The sequence below is a fragment of the Stigmatopora argus genome, chromosome 7 (genome assembly GCF_051989625.1).
Source record: "Stigmatopora argus isolate UIUO_Sarg chromosome 7, RoL_Sarg_1.0, whole genome shotgun sequence".
NCBI classification, from domain to species: Eukaryota; Metazoa; Chordata; class Actinopteri; order Syngnathiformes; family Syngnathidae; genus Stigmatopora; species Stigmatopora argus.
The window spans coordinates 19,414,053-19,433,212 of record NC_135393.1 but is presented as its reverse complement, the minus strand read 5'-3'; the positions used below and the strand labels follow the sequence as shown (position 1 = coordinate 19,433,212).

Genomic DNA, 19,160 nt, shown 5'->3' with positions numbered 1-19,160 from the left:
CTCCGTGGGTAGGAAGAAGGAAGAAAGGTCAGATAGGGGTGAAACAGGAAGTATATATATATAGTAGAGAACTCGGACAAATACCGCAAGTGAATTGTTAGCCGACTTTTTTACTAAATAAAAGCTAATCCTTAAGAACCGAGCCATAAAAATGTCGCAACAACAGGCATTGGTTTCTCTGCATTCTTATTAAAAAGATAAATCTAATAGCAAGTTTGGATGGCCACGCTAGCAGCCATTTTTTTTTCCGCAGTAGATTGACAATATCTTCGATACGTAGCAGAAATTCGCTGACCAGGATTGACCAATTAACGACAGCGACGACATATGTCTGCAGTCAATCCTTTTTTTTTTTACGGAAAAAAAAAACAATGTTTGGCTGCTCTGAAACAGATTTTCCCTTTTGAATATTCATGGAAAAGTCAACACCATATGCCGAGAAACGATAAATGTCATCATGTTTATGCATGGTAGAACATGCTTGCATGATGGATACGCTTAATTTGTTGCTCTTCATTAACATTTTAATTCAATCCCGTTAAAATGTCAGACTTGTGAACGGGGGGAAAAAAAAGAAAGACCACGTGGATGCCCCCTTTTGATTGTGTGTGTTTCTGACCTGGGTTTCGGGCACGATGGGGCCGTCTTTGGGTGAGCTTCTGGAAAAGGAAGACAGGGGGGAAGCCACAATGACGGGACTGGGTCGGACAAAACCGCTCAGGTCGCAGCTGGGTATGTCGTTTTCCTCCTGAAACAAACACTCAGATTGGTCATTTGATAATTGTCACTTCAGCGAATGCACGAATAAGATTCTTTCTGTATATAAAAACCTGTGCGAAAGTAGCTCTGCTACTTACAAATATTTCTACACGCAAATTATTCAGGTTACAAAAAGCCTCGATGGGAAACCTTTTGTTCCAAGATGCGAAAAAATAATTACAGAACGTCAAACAATATCAACTTAACTGTATTTCTTTTCTTGTTGTTGTTGTGTTTACGTCTGCATGTTTACTGAGCTGCCACTCGCAAAAAAAAAATAATTATCTGCATATCTTTTATTTTAGGGGCTTCATAAATAATTTTAAATAACATCTTTTGCCAATACAAACATTTCATACAAAATTGGTATACTTAATTTTTTTTTTTAATAAACGGTTATCAACGTAACTGTATTTCTTTTCTTGTTGTTGTGTGTTTACGTGCGCATGTTTACTGAGCTGCCACTTGCAAAAAAAATTGATATGCATATCTTCATTTTAGGGGCTACATAAATAATTTCCCCTTATTTTGCCAACATACACATTTGATACAAAATTGGTATACTTTCAACATGTTTTTTTTTTTAAATAAAGGGTTTAAGGGTCGTAATAAATTAAAAAAAAAATATATGCTTCTATTCGCAAGTTCCCAATCAATTTAAAGTATTCAACCGACCTACATTCCATGTCGGGCACAAATTCTAAAGAGGAAGGCTGAACGCAATATGCTTAATCTCAAAAGTGGGATGCAGTTGTGCCACCCCGCCATCCACCACAACTTCTTCAATTAAAGAACCAAAAAAATACAGCATAAACCGTCATTGGATAGGACTTTCGAGATCATCTTGTCCAGCCAAGATGGCCTCCAAAGCTCACCTTCTTCATGGCCAAAGTATCCATCACGTAGAAAACATTCCAAGGCACCCACACGGTTCGGTACTGGGTCAGGAAGGGGGCGCGTTCCAAACTCAGCGTCAGAGATGCGCCGCCGTTGACGAGTAGGTCGAACCTGGGGCACATTGAATATGAAAATCATTTTACCCGCGCTAGACATATTTCCACGGAGGTTTTTCAAGATAACAAAATCTCAAGAATTCAATTACCAAACCGCCAAGTGGAAAAAAAAAAAATCTCAGGGGGTGTTGGAGTTTACAGTATATGCATTTCATTGCATGCACTTTACATTTCCATATGACGGTGTGTGTGTGTGCATATGTGAGAATGTGTACTTTATGCCAATCTGATGCATTTTAAAATAAGCCGCTATAAATACATGCATACACACCTGTTCGGCTGACGTGTTTGACAGTAATACAATGCAACATCTTTACCGAGGGTAACAAGACGCCGTCACAATTCGTAGCAGGTAAGAAAACAGCTGTTGTGGACCGTTTTAAATTTCATTTCAAATTTGGTCTTCCTTTTCAAAATTGCTGGCGTCGAAAGACAGACCGGCTTTATTGTTCATTTTATCGTCTCAAGCTATTTTACCCATGTCATTACTTATCAAGTCATTTTATTGATGGAATCGATGGCGATAGCGCCAAGTTTAGAAATGAACATTTATGGGACTAAGCTGATGGCGAAATGGATCGATCCGCCTGTCAACGGATAAAAAAACGTGCCAGGAATGTCTTCCAAAGAGAAGACGCAATCAGAACGGGTTTCCTTTGAAGAGGGGGCGGAAAGAGCTCACGCCAGAACCAATCACATTGACGGGAGCTCGGCATCGAGATGTAGGAGTCTCACAAAAATACACACAGACACACAACTAGTCCGTGCAATGACAGGCATAGGAAAAATATCAGCTTCAAGGTGGATTTATCATCCAGAAATGTAAACAATTTATAGATGCGTGGATACGTACATGCCGTCTTTGCGCGTAACGGTGTATCCGTGTTCAGGGTAGTCAACAAAGGAGACGTTGACTCCAATCAGGGGGGTCCCATCTGCTGTTAAAACCTGACCCCGGATGACGGACACCAAACTGGGAAAAGGAAAATCAAGAACTGGTTATTTGCTGAAACTGAAACTTTTTGTGAGTCGGTTTCCTAAAAGGCTAATAAGAGTTATGCCCCGTGATATTGTGAAAATGACAAATTCCGGTAGTTGTCAAGAATAATTGTCCTACTGTACAATGAGATTTGCATTTGTTTTAATAATAACAGTGATATTTTTTTGAAGCGAGCTCTTTTTAGGAAGGTCTCAATTGCTGAGAAAAACTGCTTATTATTTTGCAGCGACCTTATTTATTAGTTGATGTTTTTATTTTTATCTTTTTTCAACTAGTAATGTTTATTTTTAGTAATTTATATATTTTTTCATTTGCAGCGACCTTATTTGCAAGTTTTTGCATGAATGTCTGTGGAAAATAGGAGTGGTTTAGCGCAAATGAGTGGAATTACTTGATGTTTATATTTTTATTTTTTTAATTAGGCATCGGCATGCAAAAAAGCATGTTGCATTTACTTAAATAAAATGTAAAAAGCCCTGACCATTTTTCTAAATAATTTATTCTCTGGGGTTGTTTTTTTTTAAATTGTTTTTCCTCAACTCCGTTTTCTGATTCATATATTTTCAGGGTTGTTTTTTATATTTTTTTTCAAATGTCCATTTTCATTTATTTTGAAGGTAGTTTTTTTTTAATCAGGGTTGTTTTTTTGAATGATTTTTTTAAATGTCAATTTTCATTAATTTTGAAGGTTGTTTTATGAATGATTTTTTTAAATGTCCATTTTCATTTATTTTGAAGGTTATTTTATGAATGATTTTTTTAAAATGTCCGTTTTCATTTATTTTGAAGGTTATTTTATGAATGATTTTTTTAAATGTCCGTTTTCATTTATTTTGAAGGTTATTTTATGAATGATTCTTTTAAATGTCTGTTTTCATTTATTTTGAAGGTTATTTTATGAACGATTTTTTTTAAATGTCCGTTTTCATTTATTTTGAAGGTAGTTTTTTGCATCAGGTTTGTTTTTTTGAATGATTTTTTTAAATGTCCATTTTCATTAATTTTGAAGATTGTTTTATGAATGATTTTTTTAAATGTCCATTTTCATTTATTTTGAAGGTTATTTTATGAATGATTTTTTTAAAAGTCCGTTTTCATTTATTTTGAAGGTTTTATTTTTTAAAATAGTTTTTTCCATTTTTTTCTGATCCAGGCCGCTCCAAAATGTGAAAAAAAAATCCGCCCCCTTACCTACAATCGAACATTTTAGTCCGTCACAAGAAAGAAATGCCAATTTGTGGATGTTCCCAAGGTTTTTATACGCTCCCCCGTTCGCGTTTTACCTGACTTTCGAGGGTTCCGATCATTAGACGTGATAATTGTCAAGTGTCAACGGCGGGCCCGTAAAACCCGCCGAAACATTTCTTATGATTAAGGGCCGTGCAAATAAAAGTCTTTGTTGTGGATGACACTTCCGAGAGATTTATGCCTTGTTGACACACTCCATTATTCCATGTCTTCAAACTGTTGCGAGGCCTCTTTTTTTTTAACGAGAGTCAATAACCGTACGTCTTTACTTTTGGTGGCGTTTGTCTCTCGAGACCATTCGCAACGCCGACACGGAAAGTCATTAACCACCAGCGGGCCGCGGCTCGTCTCGTTGTTTTACGGCGGGCTAATAATAATAATAATAATAATGTGATGTCTGCGTCTTCCAAAAAGGATTTTTATCATCTGCTGCTGCGACACGTGTTTTTAAAAATAACAAGGCTTATAATATTGTCTTATTTTTGGCGCTGTGAACCCAATTAAATGACAGTACAAATATATGGAGTCGATTTTACTCGTGCTGTTATTAAGACACAGACTTGAAAAGTGGCGGGGAAGTCAATTATTCACGTAGAAATGGAAATGGAAATGTTAAAGTGGGTAATGGAAAATGGGAGTTTTCATTGGCTGACATTTTAGAGTGTAACAGTGCCATATTAAGGGGAGTGAGATAAAGACAGACTTGTTTACGAAACTAACAGCAGGAGCATTTTCTTACTACCACTACTGTATCATCTGGCATATTAGCCGCCTCCCATTATAAGGCACACCCTTAAAATGGCCTTAAAATGGTTGAATTTGACAATTTCCCTCGTATAAGCCACTCCCTGATTCGCAATTTTCACCTTAATATTCATGGTTTTCATAGGGAGTACAAATGTGTTACTTTGAAGGGAAAAGCTTATGATTAAAAATCATCGCACATCCTATTTCTGATACTTTATCAATCGATTGCTGGATTGCACATTCCTAAAGGGTGTTGTCTTCACGTAGAGCAAGGGTGTCAGACTCGGGTTGGTTCGCGGGACGCATTAACGTTAACTCGATTTTATGTAGGCTGGACCATTTTAGATATAATATATATATATTTTATAAATGGATTAAAAGAACTGGATTAAAAGCCCTGAATATTTTGAAATAAATTACCGCATTGGCCACCTTCTCTTGTGTTATGGCGTAATTTGTGCATGTAAGCCATTCCCTCGATTTAGTCAATGTTTGGAGTGACAAATATGGCATATATGAGAGAAAATACGATATTTAAAAAAAAAAGAAAACAGATTTTGACCTTTTGTTGAAGGGGCTGTCACCGAATATGACGTGGGTGGATTCGGGACCCAGCAGGAAATAGATGCGCTGGTAGAAAGACCTGGCCGCCTGGAAAAACAAAGACTAAAAATCAAAGAAACATTTGGACTCACCACTTCGTCATTCTGAACGACTTGACGTGGAATCGTCAGTGTGCGGTCGATTGGTCGCCATATTTTGGTCGCCGGTCTTTTGGTCGCCCGGACCGCAACAACGGGCGACCAGAAGACCGGCGACCAAAAGAGAAGCGCCAAAACAAGGTAAAACAATCCCGGTCTACACATCAATAAAAGCCAACAATGGCCATGAGCAGTTTTACTGAGCCCACGTGTGAGTGTATATAAGAGTTTGGATGTACATGCGTTGTCCCTTTAAGAAGCGACGTCAGTTCAGTCAGGGTCTTAACAAGTTATCCAACAAAAAAACAATAAAAGTCCGGGTAATGTGGAGCTTTTCTGTAGACTAATAATTAATAGGCCATCAAGTATGACTAAATAGTCATTCGCAGTTTGTATTTAGGGAATTTGAGCAACCATTTCAATGGTAATTATCAATAACCTTCCAGGCGACCAAAAGACCGGCGACCAATCGACCGTGTACCGGAATCGTCGGCAACGAACGGTCGCTAGTTCAAACCTGCTGAGGAGTCAGCGAAGACGGGGACTGGCTAAGAACCTGGACCGGATCCGGCGATCCTTTGCAGTACAATTGGTTCTGGCAGGATGGTTGGAGACAGCAGTCTGGATCCATGCAATCAGCCAAGCCATCTGAAACACAAAAAACAAGATGATTTTATTTGAAAACCCCCCGAGGGCAGGTTATCCTTATTTCATTTTATTTTTAAAGCAAAAGTAAGACATGTCAGGCTACATTTCAGAGGGAAAAAAAGGGGTTTGAAATGGATACACTGGGATAAAAGAACAAAGAAAAACTGGAAAAAAGTGACAATGATAGAAATTAGGAATGATTAGCAACCTAGCAAGAACAACAAATCTGCCAAAAAAAAGTAGCAATGAACACTGAGATAAAAAGATTTATGTAGGTGATTAAAACAGGTTATTTAGTTCCAGAGAGTTGATAAAAAACAGGTGTACATCTGGTGAGCAGGCACCTGAGACCACCATTAAGTTGAAAAACCCCCAAAAAGACCCACCCAACTCATCTTTCCTTCCTTCTTAACTTTTCTGTTACATTCATCTTGTCCGTCCACGTCTTAAAAAAAATATCTGCCACATTCCCATCCAAGGTAGTCATGGTTTTTGGGCTTTAATGTCGTGATTTAGCGCAGCATCTGCTTATGTTTAGGATCAGTATAAATTCCCCACCAGTCTTTATTTATGACGGAAGATAACTTTGTATTTTCACAGAGCAATCTGTCTTGTCAGACAGTTTCACAAGCGAGAACCATCTTGGAAAAAAAATATGTTTTCTCCATGGACAGTAGAAGGGTTGCCAATAGAATACGGTTGATTTCTTCAACGTGTACGCCATCTTTCTTGCACTATTTTTTCCCTAAATTGGGTGGTGGGAGCGCTACCTTTAATAAGGGAGGTTCAGATTTTCCCGAGGAAAGCCGCCTTGGTCTTCTAGGGGGTTTCCAGGTTCTGTAAATATCCCATGTGACCCTCTAGCCTCGGATTTTTATCGTCATTATCTTCGACCGTCTCAAACTAGAAGCCCTTTCGAGTCGGTTGGATTTGAAAGACATCCCTTATTTCAAGTTTTGTCCTAAAAATTCTACCCAATAGGAAAATGGATACATTTCTTATTCCTCTTAATAGCTTCATCCACCATTTTCTTATCTTTCTTTTGCATGCATGCATATTAAACATATTTCATACAAAAGTGGAAAAACGTTATGCTTACTAAAATACTAAACAAACACTAAAACATCTGCCGTTAACCACTTGAGTCACTTATTTTACCTCTATTTTTATTGATTATTATTTTTTATGCATATTTATGATGTGTGCACTTTAGGGTGAAGCTTCAAATCTAAGTATACTTGTATAATGACAATAAAAGGTATTCAAATGGTCGTTTTAAAGATGACGGGGGAAAAAATGATGCTAACAACGTAAAATAGGTCCCAGCTTGGGAAAAATCCAAGTTCCAAAACCAGTCCTGGAACCATTTGTTTTCGTAAATAGAGGTTCCACCGTATTTTTTAGTATTTTTTTTTTTTTACCTCACATTATTTTTTATTGGATATAAATCAATATTGTGACTACTTATTCATGTGGGCACTTTAAGGTCCCCACTAGAAAAAAACCCAAGTTCCGAAACGACTCCTGGAACCATTTTTTTCCGTAAGTAGAGGTTCCACCGTGCTCTTTAGTCTTTTTTAAAAATGTTTTTTACCTTAAATTTCATCGTACTTGTATAATGACAATAAAGACATTCAATTAAATGGTCAAGAAATAATGCCAGCTCAACGCAAAATAGGTCCCAACTTGGGAAACAAAATCCAAGCTCCAGAACCAGTCCAGGAACCAACGGATTTCGTAAGTAGAGGTTCCACCATACTCGTTAGTCATTTTTTTTTTGCTTCCCTTCATTTTTTATTGGATATAAATCAATATTGTGACTACATATTCATGTGTGCACTTTAAGGTCCGCCACTTGGGAAAAACCCAAAGTTCCAAAACCACTCCTGGAACCATTTAATTGTGTAAGTAGAGGTTCTACCGGACTCTTTGGTCATTTTTTTTACCTTAAATCTCATCGTACTTGTATAATGACAATAAAGGCATTCAATTAAAATGGTCAGGAATAATGCCAACTCAACGCAAAATAGGTCCCAACTTTGGAAACAAAATCCAAGCTCCAGAACCAGTCTTGGAACCAACTGATTTTATAAGTAAAGGTTCCACCATTCCGTCCATTCCGCAAAGACGATTCTTCCGTTCGACGGCACTCACAAACGTACCTCCTTCGTTGTCCTTGCCGTCGGTGCAGATGGTTTCCATGGCTACGTGGCATCCCGCTCCTCTCCATCCTGACTGGCAGATACAATGCCAGCCACTGGCTTCCAGGGTGCATCTGCCATTGTTGTTGCAGAGACCTGGACAGCCCTCTGGACGGGGACAAAAATACATTTGCACAGTTAGAGGACAGCGGCTCCAGTTGAACGGGATCGCCGATGCTAAGCTAAGCTAACGGGGGTGAAGTGGGCTTCAACCAATGTACATTTTGGAAAGTTGGTAAGTTACTATACAAGAGAAGATCCAAGATGGCGGTGCGTGCAGGAGCAGTGGCTCTTTGTTTTCCACCAATTTCGTTCGCTGCCGCCGCCGTGTATCATGACAATAACGTCTTTTGATTGATGATGGATTGATTAAAATTGAGATTGAGATGCCACGCAAGGTCATTCGTTTAAAAAGAAAAGCCAGTGGGCCTGACAAATGAAATGAAGATGAATTGCGCGGATCGATGAGTAGGTGGCGGAGAGTCGTTAAGGATGCACAATAATCACACAACGATAATTATCTAGCCGACATTAAGAATTATGATGCCATAGTGTTGGTGTTTGACGGGAGTTGCTTGGGGGGCCGTAGAATTTATCGCAAAGGTTGCCTGCCTGCCTGCATTCACTTTATTTCTTCCCACCCAACAAATATTATTATCAATCTGCTTTTCTCTCTTTTTTATTTGCATTAGATGGATTATAATGCTCGTTATTACTTGCCAGTGCTCAGATTAGTGGAATGCTAACTGCATTTATCCACAATGACGACTTTGTCTCATAGAAATAATCATTGAATTAGGCAAAAAAAAAATACAGATATATTATATTTCTTTGTTCAAAAATATGCTGCTATCTTAGAAACAGGTATTTAGAAAAATGCTTGACTTGAAATTATGTTTGATGGAGCTACCGTTATAGATAGAACAAGACATTCAAAACTCGTTAATTAAAAAAAATTATAATTAAAAAGAGAGAAGCCACATGTGCAAAAATGTGATACGTACGAACAATACCCCATTTTCAAAAAGAACTATTGGTTGAAGCCCGAAATAATGACGTAAAATGTATTCCTCCACTCGTGACAAATGACAAATGTGTATATTAAAACACATACGAGACAAAGAATGAAATATTGAAATATTGTAGTTTCACATGAATCACTTGGATAGCCTCAAACAAAACATTACTTACACTAGACAGATTTCTGAAGAGTCTGGCGTATGCGCGCATATATTTTGCATTTGTTTATCTGCCGTTCCGCTTCTCATGTGACCAAGCTGCACCAAAACTGGGCTCAACGTTGGAATGGTCAGTGGCCAATCGCGAGGGAGGGACGAGGAGAATGGAGTGTTCAAATTGTATTTCGTACTTTTTGCGAGGAAACCGGAATAACCTGAGATTCTGAGAACGCCACGCTAATCCTAATCTAATCCCCATCTAATCCCAATATAATCCTAATCTAATATATTCTTAAACTAATATAATTCTAATCTAATATATTCTTAATCTAATATAATCATAATCTAATAAATTCTTAATCTAATATAATCCCAATCTAATCCTAATATAATCTAATCTAATATATTCTTAATCTAATATAATCCCAATCTAATCCTAATATAATATATTCTTAATCTAATATAATCCCAATCTAATCCTAATACAATCCTATTCTAATATATTCTTAATCTAATATCATCCTCATCTAATCCTAATATAATATATTCTTAATCTAATCTAATCCTAATCTAATCCTAATATAATACTAATCCAATATAATCCTAATCTAATATAATCCTGATTTTATATAATCCTAATCTAATATAATCCTAATCTAATATAATCCTAATCTAATATAATCCTAATCTAATATAATCCTAATCTAATCCTAATCTAATATAATCCTAATCTAATATAATCCTAATCTAGTATAATCCTAATATAATATAATCCTGATCTAATATAATCTCTTAGCCAACCTGCACTTTTAACCAGTCCAGTACGAAGAATTATTTGGATTTTGACAGGATAATGAACTGCAACTCTTTTGGTCCAATTATCTCATCCTACAATATGGATGCCTGCTGCTTAAAGTCCAGCGTGGCTCATGTAATAACAGAAGAAATACTGTATTTTCTACGTGCAGACTGTAGTCGTGTGCCTTTTGAGCTCCATAAATAACAGCGCTTTACAGGCCAGGAGTCTTTTACGGGTAAATGTTGCGGGTGGGGGGTGGCCTTACCTGTCCCAAGTTCCCATTCATGTGAAAACACAACCAGGAGGGGAGAAACTAAGGATGATCAAGTGCTTGGAATCGCATGCCGACCCACACGCCATATTTGGCCGGGCATTCTATTACCCGAGAATACCGCCTGATGCTAATTCCGTGAATAAAACCCAAATCCAAAAGCCAAGCAAAGCCTTGCTCGGGAAACAAAAAAAATGAGGAATTGAGCAAAGATGGAGACGGGCGGATGGATTGATAGCATAGCGTGAAGATAATCAGAAAGAGGGAGGCGACCCCAAAGTGGCTAAATCAACACAAACATAGACGCCAGGCTCCTCATTTCAAAACAACAACGGGGCGAACATCTGTACTTTGACAATAAAATGTCCCAATCCTGACAAGGACATGAAAAAAATGGATAGACATTGACTGCAAAAATTGAAGACATCACATGAGAACATTGAAAAACAAAAAAATAAACATTTTGATGGAAGAATGAAACAAAGAAATGTCGTTGTGCTTCTACTGTGGGACAGTAAAACCTGTAAATAAGCTTTTGACATAAATAGATTACCTTTAAATCCTTCGAAAAGGGGAGGGCACGAAGAAGAGAGGGAGGAAAATTAGGGAAGGTCCATTGAAAGGAAGCCGCGACGTACAAACACCCGGTAAGGAACGGAAAAAAAGGGTTTCGGGAAGAGATGGGATCACGGGAATGGAGTGGATGGGAAACTCGTGAAGAAAAACTCTCGCTAGACGTTAATAAATGCAACACTTTTGTTTTTTTTTGCCACTCAAAGATGTCACGCGTCCGTGTAAACAAAAGTCGGAATCTGTGCACTGAAAAGGACTTCAACTCAAAATCTGTCCACTTACGGGAGGGTCGAGTAGAGCAAAAAATAGAAGAACTCCAATTGGAGGAGTGCCACTTTTGAAAAATAGGACACAAGTTCATGTAAAAAAAGGAAGAAATCCCTCAAACAATTACATAAGAGGAAACGGGAAAAAAATGGTAATGCAGATTTATATTCATGCGGGCCGGGAGGGTCTTGAATACGATGAATAACGTGTTTTTTTAAATTGAAATCGGCATGTTAAATAAAAGAAAAATAAAGAGGAATTTAATGTGAGATATTGACTACTAATATTGATGGTGAAGTTTGTAAACCGTGGCTGGATTTGATGCAACATTAAATGTTCAATAAGCAAAAGACAAAAGTGTTGCATTACAATTTTCAATGAATTTGAAAAACTGTTGCCGGGAAGAAATTGATGACACCGACAAACCTAATAAATAATTACCAAATAAAGATTCACGTTGAAAAAAAATAAAGAAAAAAAAGCGTGTAATAGGATGATGAATGAAAAAGAAAAGAGCAAATGAGCAAGAGTACACTACCTTTGACTCTAATATCCGGGTTGTGAGCTTTTAAAGAAGGAAAAAAAGGTGGAAAAGAGAGAGAAAGCATAAAAAGCAAGAAACAACAAGAGAGGAATTAGTGCAGAATATAGTCAGGTTGGAAAAAAAAATGCTATTAAACAGTGAAACTTATCCTTTCAGTCTGTCTGCTTGCTAACAAATGGCATTTTAAGCGGTTAAAGGTCATGTAAAATGATGTTTAGACGTGGATTTTGTTTTCGGATCATTCCCGAGTCATTTTATGCTGTACTGCTAACATCAGTACAAAACAAATAACAAGCATCCGGTTCATCGGAAAAATGAAAATGACACTTTGACTAGATTTATACAGTCCTAATTTTTCTAGGAGAGACTCACCGATATTGCAATGTTCTCCAGTCCATCCTTGGTTGCACTCACACTTTCCCTCCTTGCACAGGCCGTTCTTGCTACACAAAGGATGGCAGGCCTTCTGATCGCAGACACTTCCGGTCCAGCCCTCCTCGCAGTGACACAAACCGCCGTAACAAATGCCGCGGTTACCGCAGTCCACTTCGCACAATTCTGTTGGGAAAAAAAAGAAAATTGTATCTTAAGCACAAAATCCTGAAAGCAAGATGCGTACGACGCAACATCCAAAACAATTGTGACCTCGGAGCTACAAGGGATACTACACGTATGACAAATTCTGCAATTATTGAATTAAAACAGGGAAATATTCTCTACACATCTCCAGTCTTCGTTTGAAATTGATCATAAAACTGAAATTTACTTTCTCAGGCTGCACAAAATGATGAAGCGGGCTGCCACTTTGACAACCAACGATTTTCAGGACCGATCCCGATTATTAGTAGATGGAGGAGGCCGATAACCAATATTCCTTTGCCGTAAGTGTAAAATTGGCGTAAAAAAATGAATAATGCAGGCCTTGATCTGGATTAAATCCCGCACACACTAAAGAAGTGACTAAGTCAAAATGATCTTTTCCACCCCTCTATTTATTAAGAAATATTTTGAGTATTCTTACAACTTTTGTTATTGAATGCAGAATTCAACTTTATTTGTATGACGGCAAGGAAACAGAGGCTTAACGGTCTAAATTGACCTTAACTCTATGTGTGTGTTTATTACCAATCAAGGGCGCCGCAAAAATCGCAGTCGCAACAACGTCAAAGGCCTCAATTTAACAAACAGCTGTGACAGGTCGTTTATGCGAGAGAGGCGTGGCCTCACCGGAGGCCAAATAAGTCCGTTTTAAATTGATATAGGCCGGTCAAAAATAAAGAAATCTATACGTGAAATGCCCAAATATCGACGGGATTATGAGTGGTTACCGTGTGGTGATACCCACCTAGAGAGCAATCTGGTCCCGTCCAATTCTGGTCACAGGTGCAGGTGGAGGTCTCGGCGTTGTGCGTTCCGTGACCCGAACACTGGTCCGGGCACATGGCCTTGGCGATCTCGCAGCTGGCTCCGCCCCAGCCTGGCTGACAGTGACATTCGCCGTGGATGCACACGCCGTGGGCCGAACAACTCGGGTCGATGCAATCCACTGGAGGCGCACGGAAACGGCCATTATTAACATGACGCCAACAATAGATGAACTCAAATACGATTAGCATAAGATAACAGCAGGCTATCCATCCATCCATCCATCCATCCAAAAACATAAATAAATCATCTGATGGTTGCCCAGTCGTAATGTTGACAGCTATTGGGTCTTTTTTTTTTCTGGAAATCCTATAAGCCATACATAACAGCATTTGCACACGCAGTGCTTCCTTTAATAGGATTACAGTTCACACAAATTCACCATTTCTGCTTTTAAGGGCTTTTTCTCATGTCTTACATTATACTTCTCGCCCATTAAGTCACATTCTCAAAAGATGAACAAAACCGAGGATTTGACTGGTCTCAAACCAATCTACATTATTTATTGCCTCCAGTTATAGTCCCAAAATACGTATTTAAATCATGCATACGCATATATCTGTGATTTTATAAATCACATGTACACACATCTGTGATTTACCAATATTTGAAGCTACCAGTTAGCAAAAAACATCATTTTATTTACCGTATTTTCACGACTATAAGGCGCACTTAATGATATATTACAAAAAAATAAAATGACTAATTTAAAAAAATAAAATACTTCAACTAATTCCACTCATTTGAGCTAAAGCGCTCCTATTTTCACAGACTTTCACCCAAAAACTTGCAAATAAGGCCGCTGCAAATTAAAAATTACATATTACTAAAAATATAATTACTAATTAAAAAAATGAAAATTAAAAACTTCAACTAATTCCACTCATTTCATCTAAACTGCTCCTATTTTCCACAGACATTCACCCAAAAACTTGCAAATAAGGTCGCTGCAAATTAAAAATAATACATTACTAAAAATAAAAATGACTACCATATTTTCACGACTATAAGGCGCACTTAAAAGTCTTAAATTTTCTCCAAAATAGACAGGGCGCCTTATAATCCAGTGTGCTTTATATATGGAAAAAAAAATTAAAATGTGTCATTCGTTGAGGGCGCGCCTTATAATGCGGTGCGCCTAATAATGCGGTGCGCCTTATAGTCGTGAAAATACAGTATTTAATAATTTATTTCTATGGCTGTATATAGCTATGCCCACATTTATAGCCAAAAATTTAAAATGGACAGCAAGTGTAAATAAAATTGAAATCCAATTTAAATTTCAAATTGATTTGCCTCTTTAACAAAACAAAACACTAATGTTATTTAGCTCGATCCGAAATTGTAAATATTCCCTATCAATTCTGCTCGTCGACTCGACAACTAAAAAGTGAGCCGATTTTGACGGGAAATATTGTTTGAAAGTTTAATAGAGCGTTTTTTTGTTTTGTTTACCTTCCTGGCAATTGTCTCCCTGGTAACCGGTATTGCAGATGCAGGCGCCCATGATGCAGATGCCGTGTCCCCCGCAATGGATGTCGACACACTGGTTGGAGGGCACGTCGCATTCGGCCCCCTTCCAGCCGCTGTAGCATTGGCAGCGTCCGCGGGAATACTGGCCGTTACCGCCGCACAGCACGGGGCAGTAAGCTGGGTAACACAAATTATGGAAATGACTCCATCGAACAAAATATCCGGACAAAAACATTTGCAAAAATGAGCTGCAATTTTGTTGACTGAGGCCAGAAAAAGCACGAAATAAAGCGTGGGTGTCCAACTCCGTTTTGGTTGGCGACCCGCTTTTGTGCCAACTCCATCGAGTGGGCCGGACCGTTTGGTTTTCGGCCCAAAAAGTTCACAGACTTGCCGCCTAGCCAGTAATAGCAATTTAGAGGGATCCATTAGCTTAGCATTCATGTTTTGGGGATGTGGGTGGAAACTGGGGTACCCGGAGAAAACCCACGCAAGCTCAGAGACAGCCATTCATGCTCACTAATAACTAGGGGCAATTTAGAGTGTTCAACCAGCCTTACTCTGAAAGTTTTAGGGAAGTGGGTGGAAACTGGAGTACCCGGAGAAAACCCACGCAAGCTCAGAGACAGACATTCATGCTCACATACATAACTAAGTTCAATTTAAAGTGTTCAACCAGCCTTACTCTGCATGTTTTGGGAAAGTGGGTAGAAGCTGGATTACCCAGAGAAAACCCACACCAGCTCAGAGACAGCCATTCATGCTCACATTCATAACTAGGGGCAATTTAGAGTGATCCATTAGCTTAGCATTCATGTTTAAGGGCTGTAGGAGGAAAGTGGAATACCCGGATAGAACCCACGCAAGCTCAGAGACAGCCAGTTATGCTCACATTCATAACTAGGGGCAATTAGAGTGATTCATTAGCTTAGCATTCATGTTTAAGGGCTGTAGGAGGAAAGCGGAGTACCCACAGAAAACCCATGCAAGCTCAGAGGCAGACATTCATGCTCACACTCATATCTAGGGGCAATTTAGAGTGTTCATCCAGCCTTACTCTGCACGTTTTGGGGATGTGGGTGGAAACTGGAGTACCCGGAGAAAACCCATGCAAGCCCTCGGATAACCGGCAGTCTCCACACAGTGAGGACCGACCTGGGATCGAACGCACGACCCCAGAACTGCGAGGGCGACGCGCTAAACACTCCGCCGTTTGTAAAAATAAATTGTGGGTGCGTTCTGTTTTTGTTTTTTTTTCCCACCCAAGGACTCATGGGATATTTGATGAATATACAGTATATCATTAGACAATAAGAAGGAGGAGGAGTGGATGTGCTTGAGTTGCTATTGCCTCAGCAGACGTCAAAAGCTGTCAAAAAACATGGCTTCCTTCCACGGTAATCCAACTGAAGGGTACGCAACATTATTCCGTATGCGCGGGTTGCGCTCGCTACGCGGATAACCGGCTCGTGGCAATCAAGCTCCCCGGTGGGCGGCCGTGTCATACATACGTACATCGAGAGCAGTCGGGTCCCAAGAATCCGGGAAAACAATGGCATATTCCCGAGAGGCAATCTCCGTTTCCATGACAACTCTGGGGACACTCCATAACAGACTCTTATGTGGAGAGAAGAAGAAGAAGAAGAAGAAGAAGCAGTGCAAAGGTGTCACTTAATTGGCTAGGTAGGATACCAAACCGTACGACAACTCAAAAGGCCGCTGTAAAACAGCCGACTGCTACGGTTGCTATAGTTACCGTCAGCCAATCAACACATTCGAGCGTCCAATTATCCTCGTGCAATCTCGCCATCACACATTATTTCTTTTTTCTACCCTGCCTTACATTAAGGGTGGTCTTAAACGACTTGAAGTTGCGGCTGACGACGATTTGGAACGTCTCGTGTGTTCGTAAATTGCCTCGCAATTAATAAAGCAGGGAAAAAGCATCATTTACCGCCATTTTCAAGTTTATTTTATGTGTTTTTTTCAATCAGTTATGTCTTTTAAGTGTCTTCTTGAAATGAATTCAATGGCTTTATTGTCAATGACATTTAAAGCTTCACGTATATAAATAAGAAGTCATAAAAAAAGATTTGTATACAATAAAAATGAAGTGAGGTTAAAAAAGGTGACTAAAAAATAAATTGATATATAGTAAAGGTGGCTTTGCATTGAATGACATTGGCAAGCTCACATGATTGCTACATTTTGTCATAAAAAAGATTTTTATAGAATAAAAATGAATTGATGTTAAAAAAGGTGACTAAAAATAAATAGATATATAATAAAGGTGGCTTTGCATTGAATGACATTGGCTAGCTCACATGATTGCTACATTTTGTCATAAAAAAAAAAAAAAGATTTTTATTAAAAAAAACTGAAGTGAGGTTAAAAAAAGGTGACTAAAAATAAATTGCTATATAGTAAAGGTGGCTTTGCATTCAATGACATTGGCTAGCTCACATTATTGCTACATTTTGTCATAAAAAAAGATTTTTATAAAATAAAAATGAAGTGAGGTTAAAAAAAAGGTGACTAAAAATAAATTGATATATAGTAAAGGTGGCTTTGCATTAAATGTGATTGGCTAGCTAACATGATTGCAACATTTTTTGGTGAAAAGGGGAGCTGGGATTGATTTTTTCTTGGCTGGATATTTCTGTTTTGTTTTATATCTCTTGACAAACCTAATTTACTTATCGACTTTGCGTGGTGCGTGACTTTTTATGAAGTTATCGTCTTGTTTTAGCCCGAAAAAAAAGGTTGTCATCAATCACTTGGACCAGAATATTTTTAAAAGACTTACCGATGGCGAGCGTGTTGTAGGACACGTGTTCTGTATTGCGCCCATCGTTGTAAAACGCCAGATGCCAAATGCCCGTGTCCAGGTATTGGACGAAGCCGGCCTCGTGGAGGTTGACCGAGCGTCGGCGACGGACTTCTTGGTTTTGGAAACCGCCGAGCGAGTGCACGCGGGCCACGGCGGCGTCGCTCGGGGATCGCTTGTCTTTGGAAATGAGTCGACTTCCATCCAGCAGCTCCACAAAATCGTACTGGAAGAGAAGCGTTTGTTTTTTAACAACAAAGCGTTAAGGAAGTGATGATTAGGACAAGGTGGCTTTTATTCATGGAATTAATCCCTCGTAAGAAGGCCCTAAAACAGGGGTGGGCCGGACCATTTTAGATATCATATGTAGATTTTTATTTTTATAAATGGACTAAAAGAGCTGGATTAAAAGCCCTGAATATTCCGTTTTTTATAGATCTAAAACAATGTTTATTTTAGTTTTTTTAAATATATTTCCAGATTTTACAAAATGATTTTTGAAGTAAAAACACAGAAAAAATGGATTAAAAAATGATTCAAATGATCAAAAGCCCTAAATAGCCAGTGTTTATAGATCTAAAGCAATGTTTATTTTTTTCTTAGTAATAGAACATTTCTTTTAATCATGTTTTTCATTTCAAATGGAAACAAAACATATTTTTAAATTATGTTCACTATTAAAGTGGAAAACGGAAAATATCTATATATTTATTTTTAGATCTTACAAAATGCGAAGAAATAAAATTGGATTGAAAATATTGCAATGATTGATTTAAAAGGGGGAAAATCAGGAAATATAATATACATTTATATCTATCATTTGAATTTGATCCTAAAACAGAAAGTCGCCACTCATCATTTACTTTCTCGGGCCGCACAAAAGGATGCGGCGGGCCAGATTTGGCCCCCGGGCCGCCACTTTGACACCGGTGCCCTAAAACGACCAATACGGCCAATTTAACTGTTTTTGTTTGCTATCCGGCAAATGTCAAATCAATTTTATTGCACTTGAATCGGGTGCATCAACAACAAACGTTAAAAGAGCGCACGGGGAAATGTTATTTGAACGGGTTCCGTTGGTGTGGTGACCTTTGACATTGGGAGTGATGTAACATTTGTATTCTGAGCATTAAAGTGGGCTTAATAACCGTTCTTTGGCAATATTGCGTTAAAGCCGTAATCTTGCTTCGATACATCATGTCGTCGACGTGTTGTCGATTGTAGCTTTAAACTTATCTCAAATAGTTTAATATCCGCTGGAGTAGCTTTTGCAAGCAAACGCTAAAGATTAGATTCAAAGAGAAAATGGTAAAAGAATATTAATTGGGGTGACGGCGAGGACAAACCTGTGTAAACTCTTATCTTAGCTAATATTGAGAAATGATAAGAATAGCATGGCAAGAATGCGTCTTTAGCAGATAAGCGGATCAGACTAAGACAAGGGTGTCAGACTCGGTCAGGTTGGTTCGCGGGCCGCATTAACGTT

The 19,160-nt window shown here is 38.5% G+C and overlaps 1 protein-coding gene across 4 annotated transcripts in view; it reads right to left on the bottom strand.

Moving 5' to 3' along the window:
• tenm3 (teneurin transmembrane protein 3) overlaps positions 1 to 19,160 on the bottom strand; it is a 176,258-nt gene that overhangs the window by 32,911 nt on the left and 124,187 nt on the right. For 3 of the 4 annotated variants that reach the window (XM_077604193.1, XM_077604195.1, XM_077604194.1), the window contains 12 exons: positions 17,654 to 17,900; positions 16,363 to 16,464; positions 14,830 to 15,024; positions 13,295 to 13,495; positions 12,322 to 12,507; positions 11,944 to 11,970; positions 8,279 to 8,425; positions 5,986 to 6,116; positions 5,330 to 5,418; positions 2,626 to 2,745; positions 1,635 to 1,767; positions 620 to 748 (listed from right to left, as the gene is read on the bottom strand). In XM_077604193.1, coding sequence (XP_077460319.1) covers positions 620 to 748; positions 1,635 to 1,767; positions 2,626 to 2,745; positions 5,330 to 5,418; positions 5,986 to 6,116; positions 8,279 to 8,425; positions 11,944 to 11,970; positions 12,322 to 12,507; positions 13,295 to 13,495; positions 14,830 to 15,024; positions 16,363 to 16,464; positions 17,654 to 17,900 — 1,707 coding nt within the window. The remainder of the gene's footprint in view (positions 1 to 619; positions 749 to 1,634; positions 1,768 to 2,625; positions 2,746 to 5,329; positions 5,419 to 5,985; positions 6,117 to 8,278; positions 8,426 to 11,943; positions 11,971 to 12,321; positions 12,508 to 13,294; positions 13,496 to 14,829; positions 15,025 to 16,362; positions 16,465 to 17,653; positions 17,901 to 19,160) is intronic. The other variant, XM_077604192.1, reaches the window with a different exon arrangement.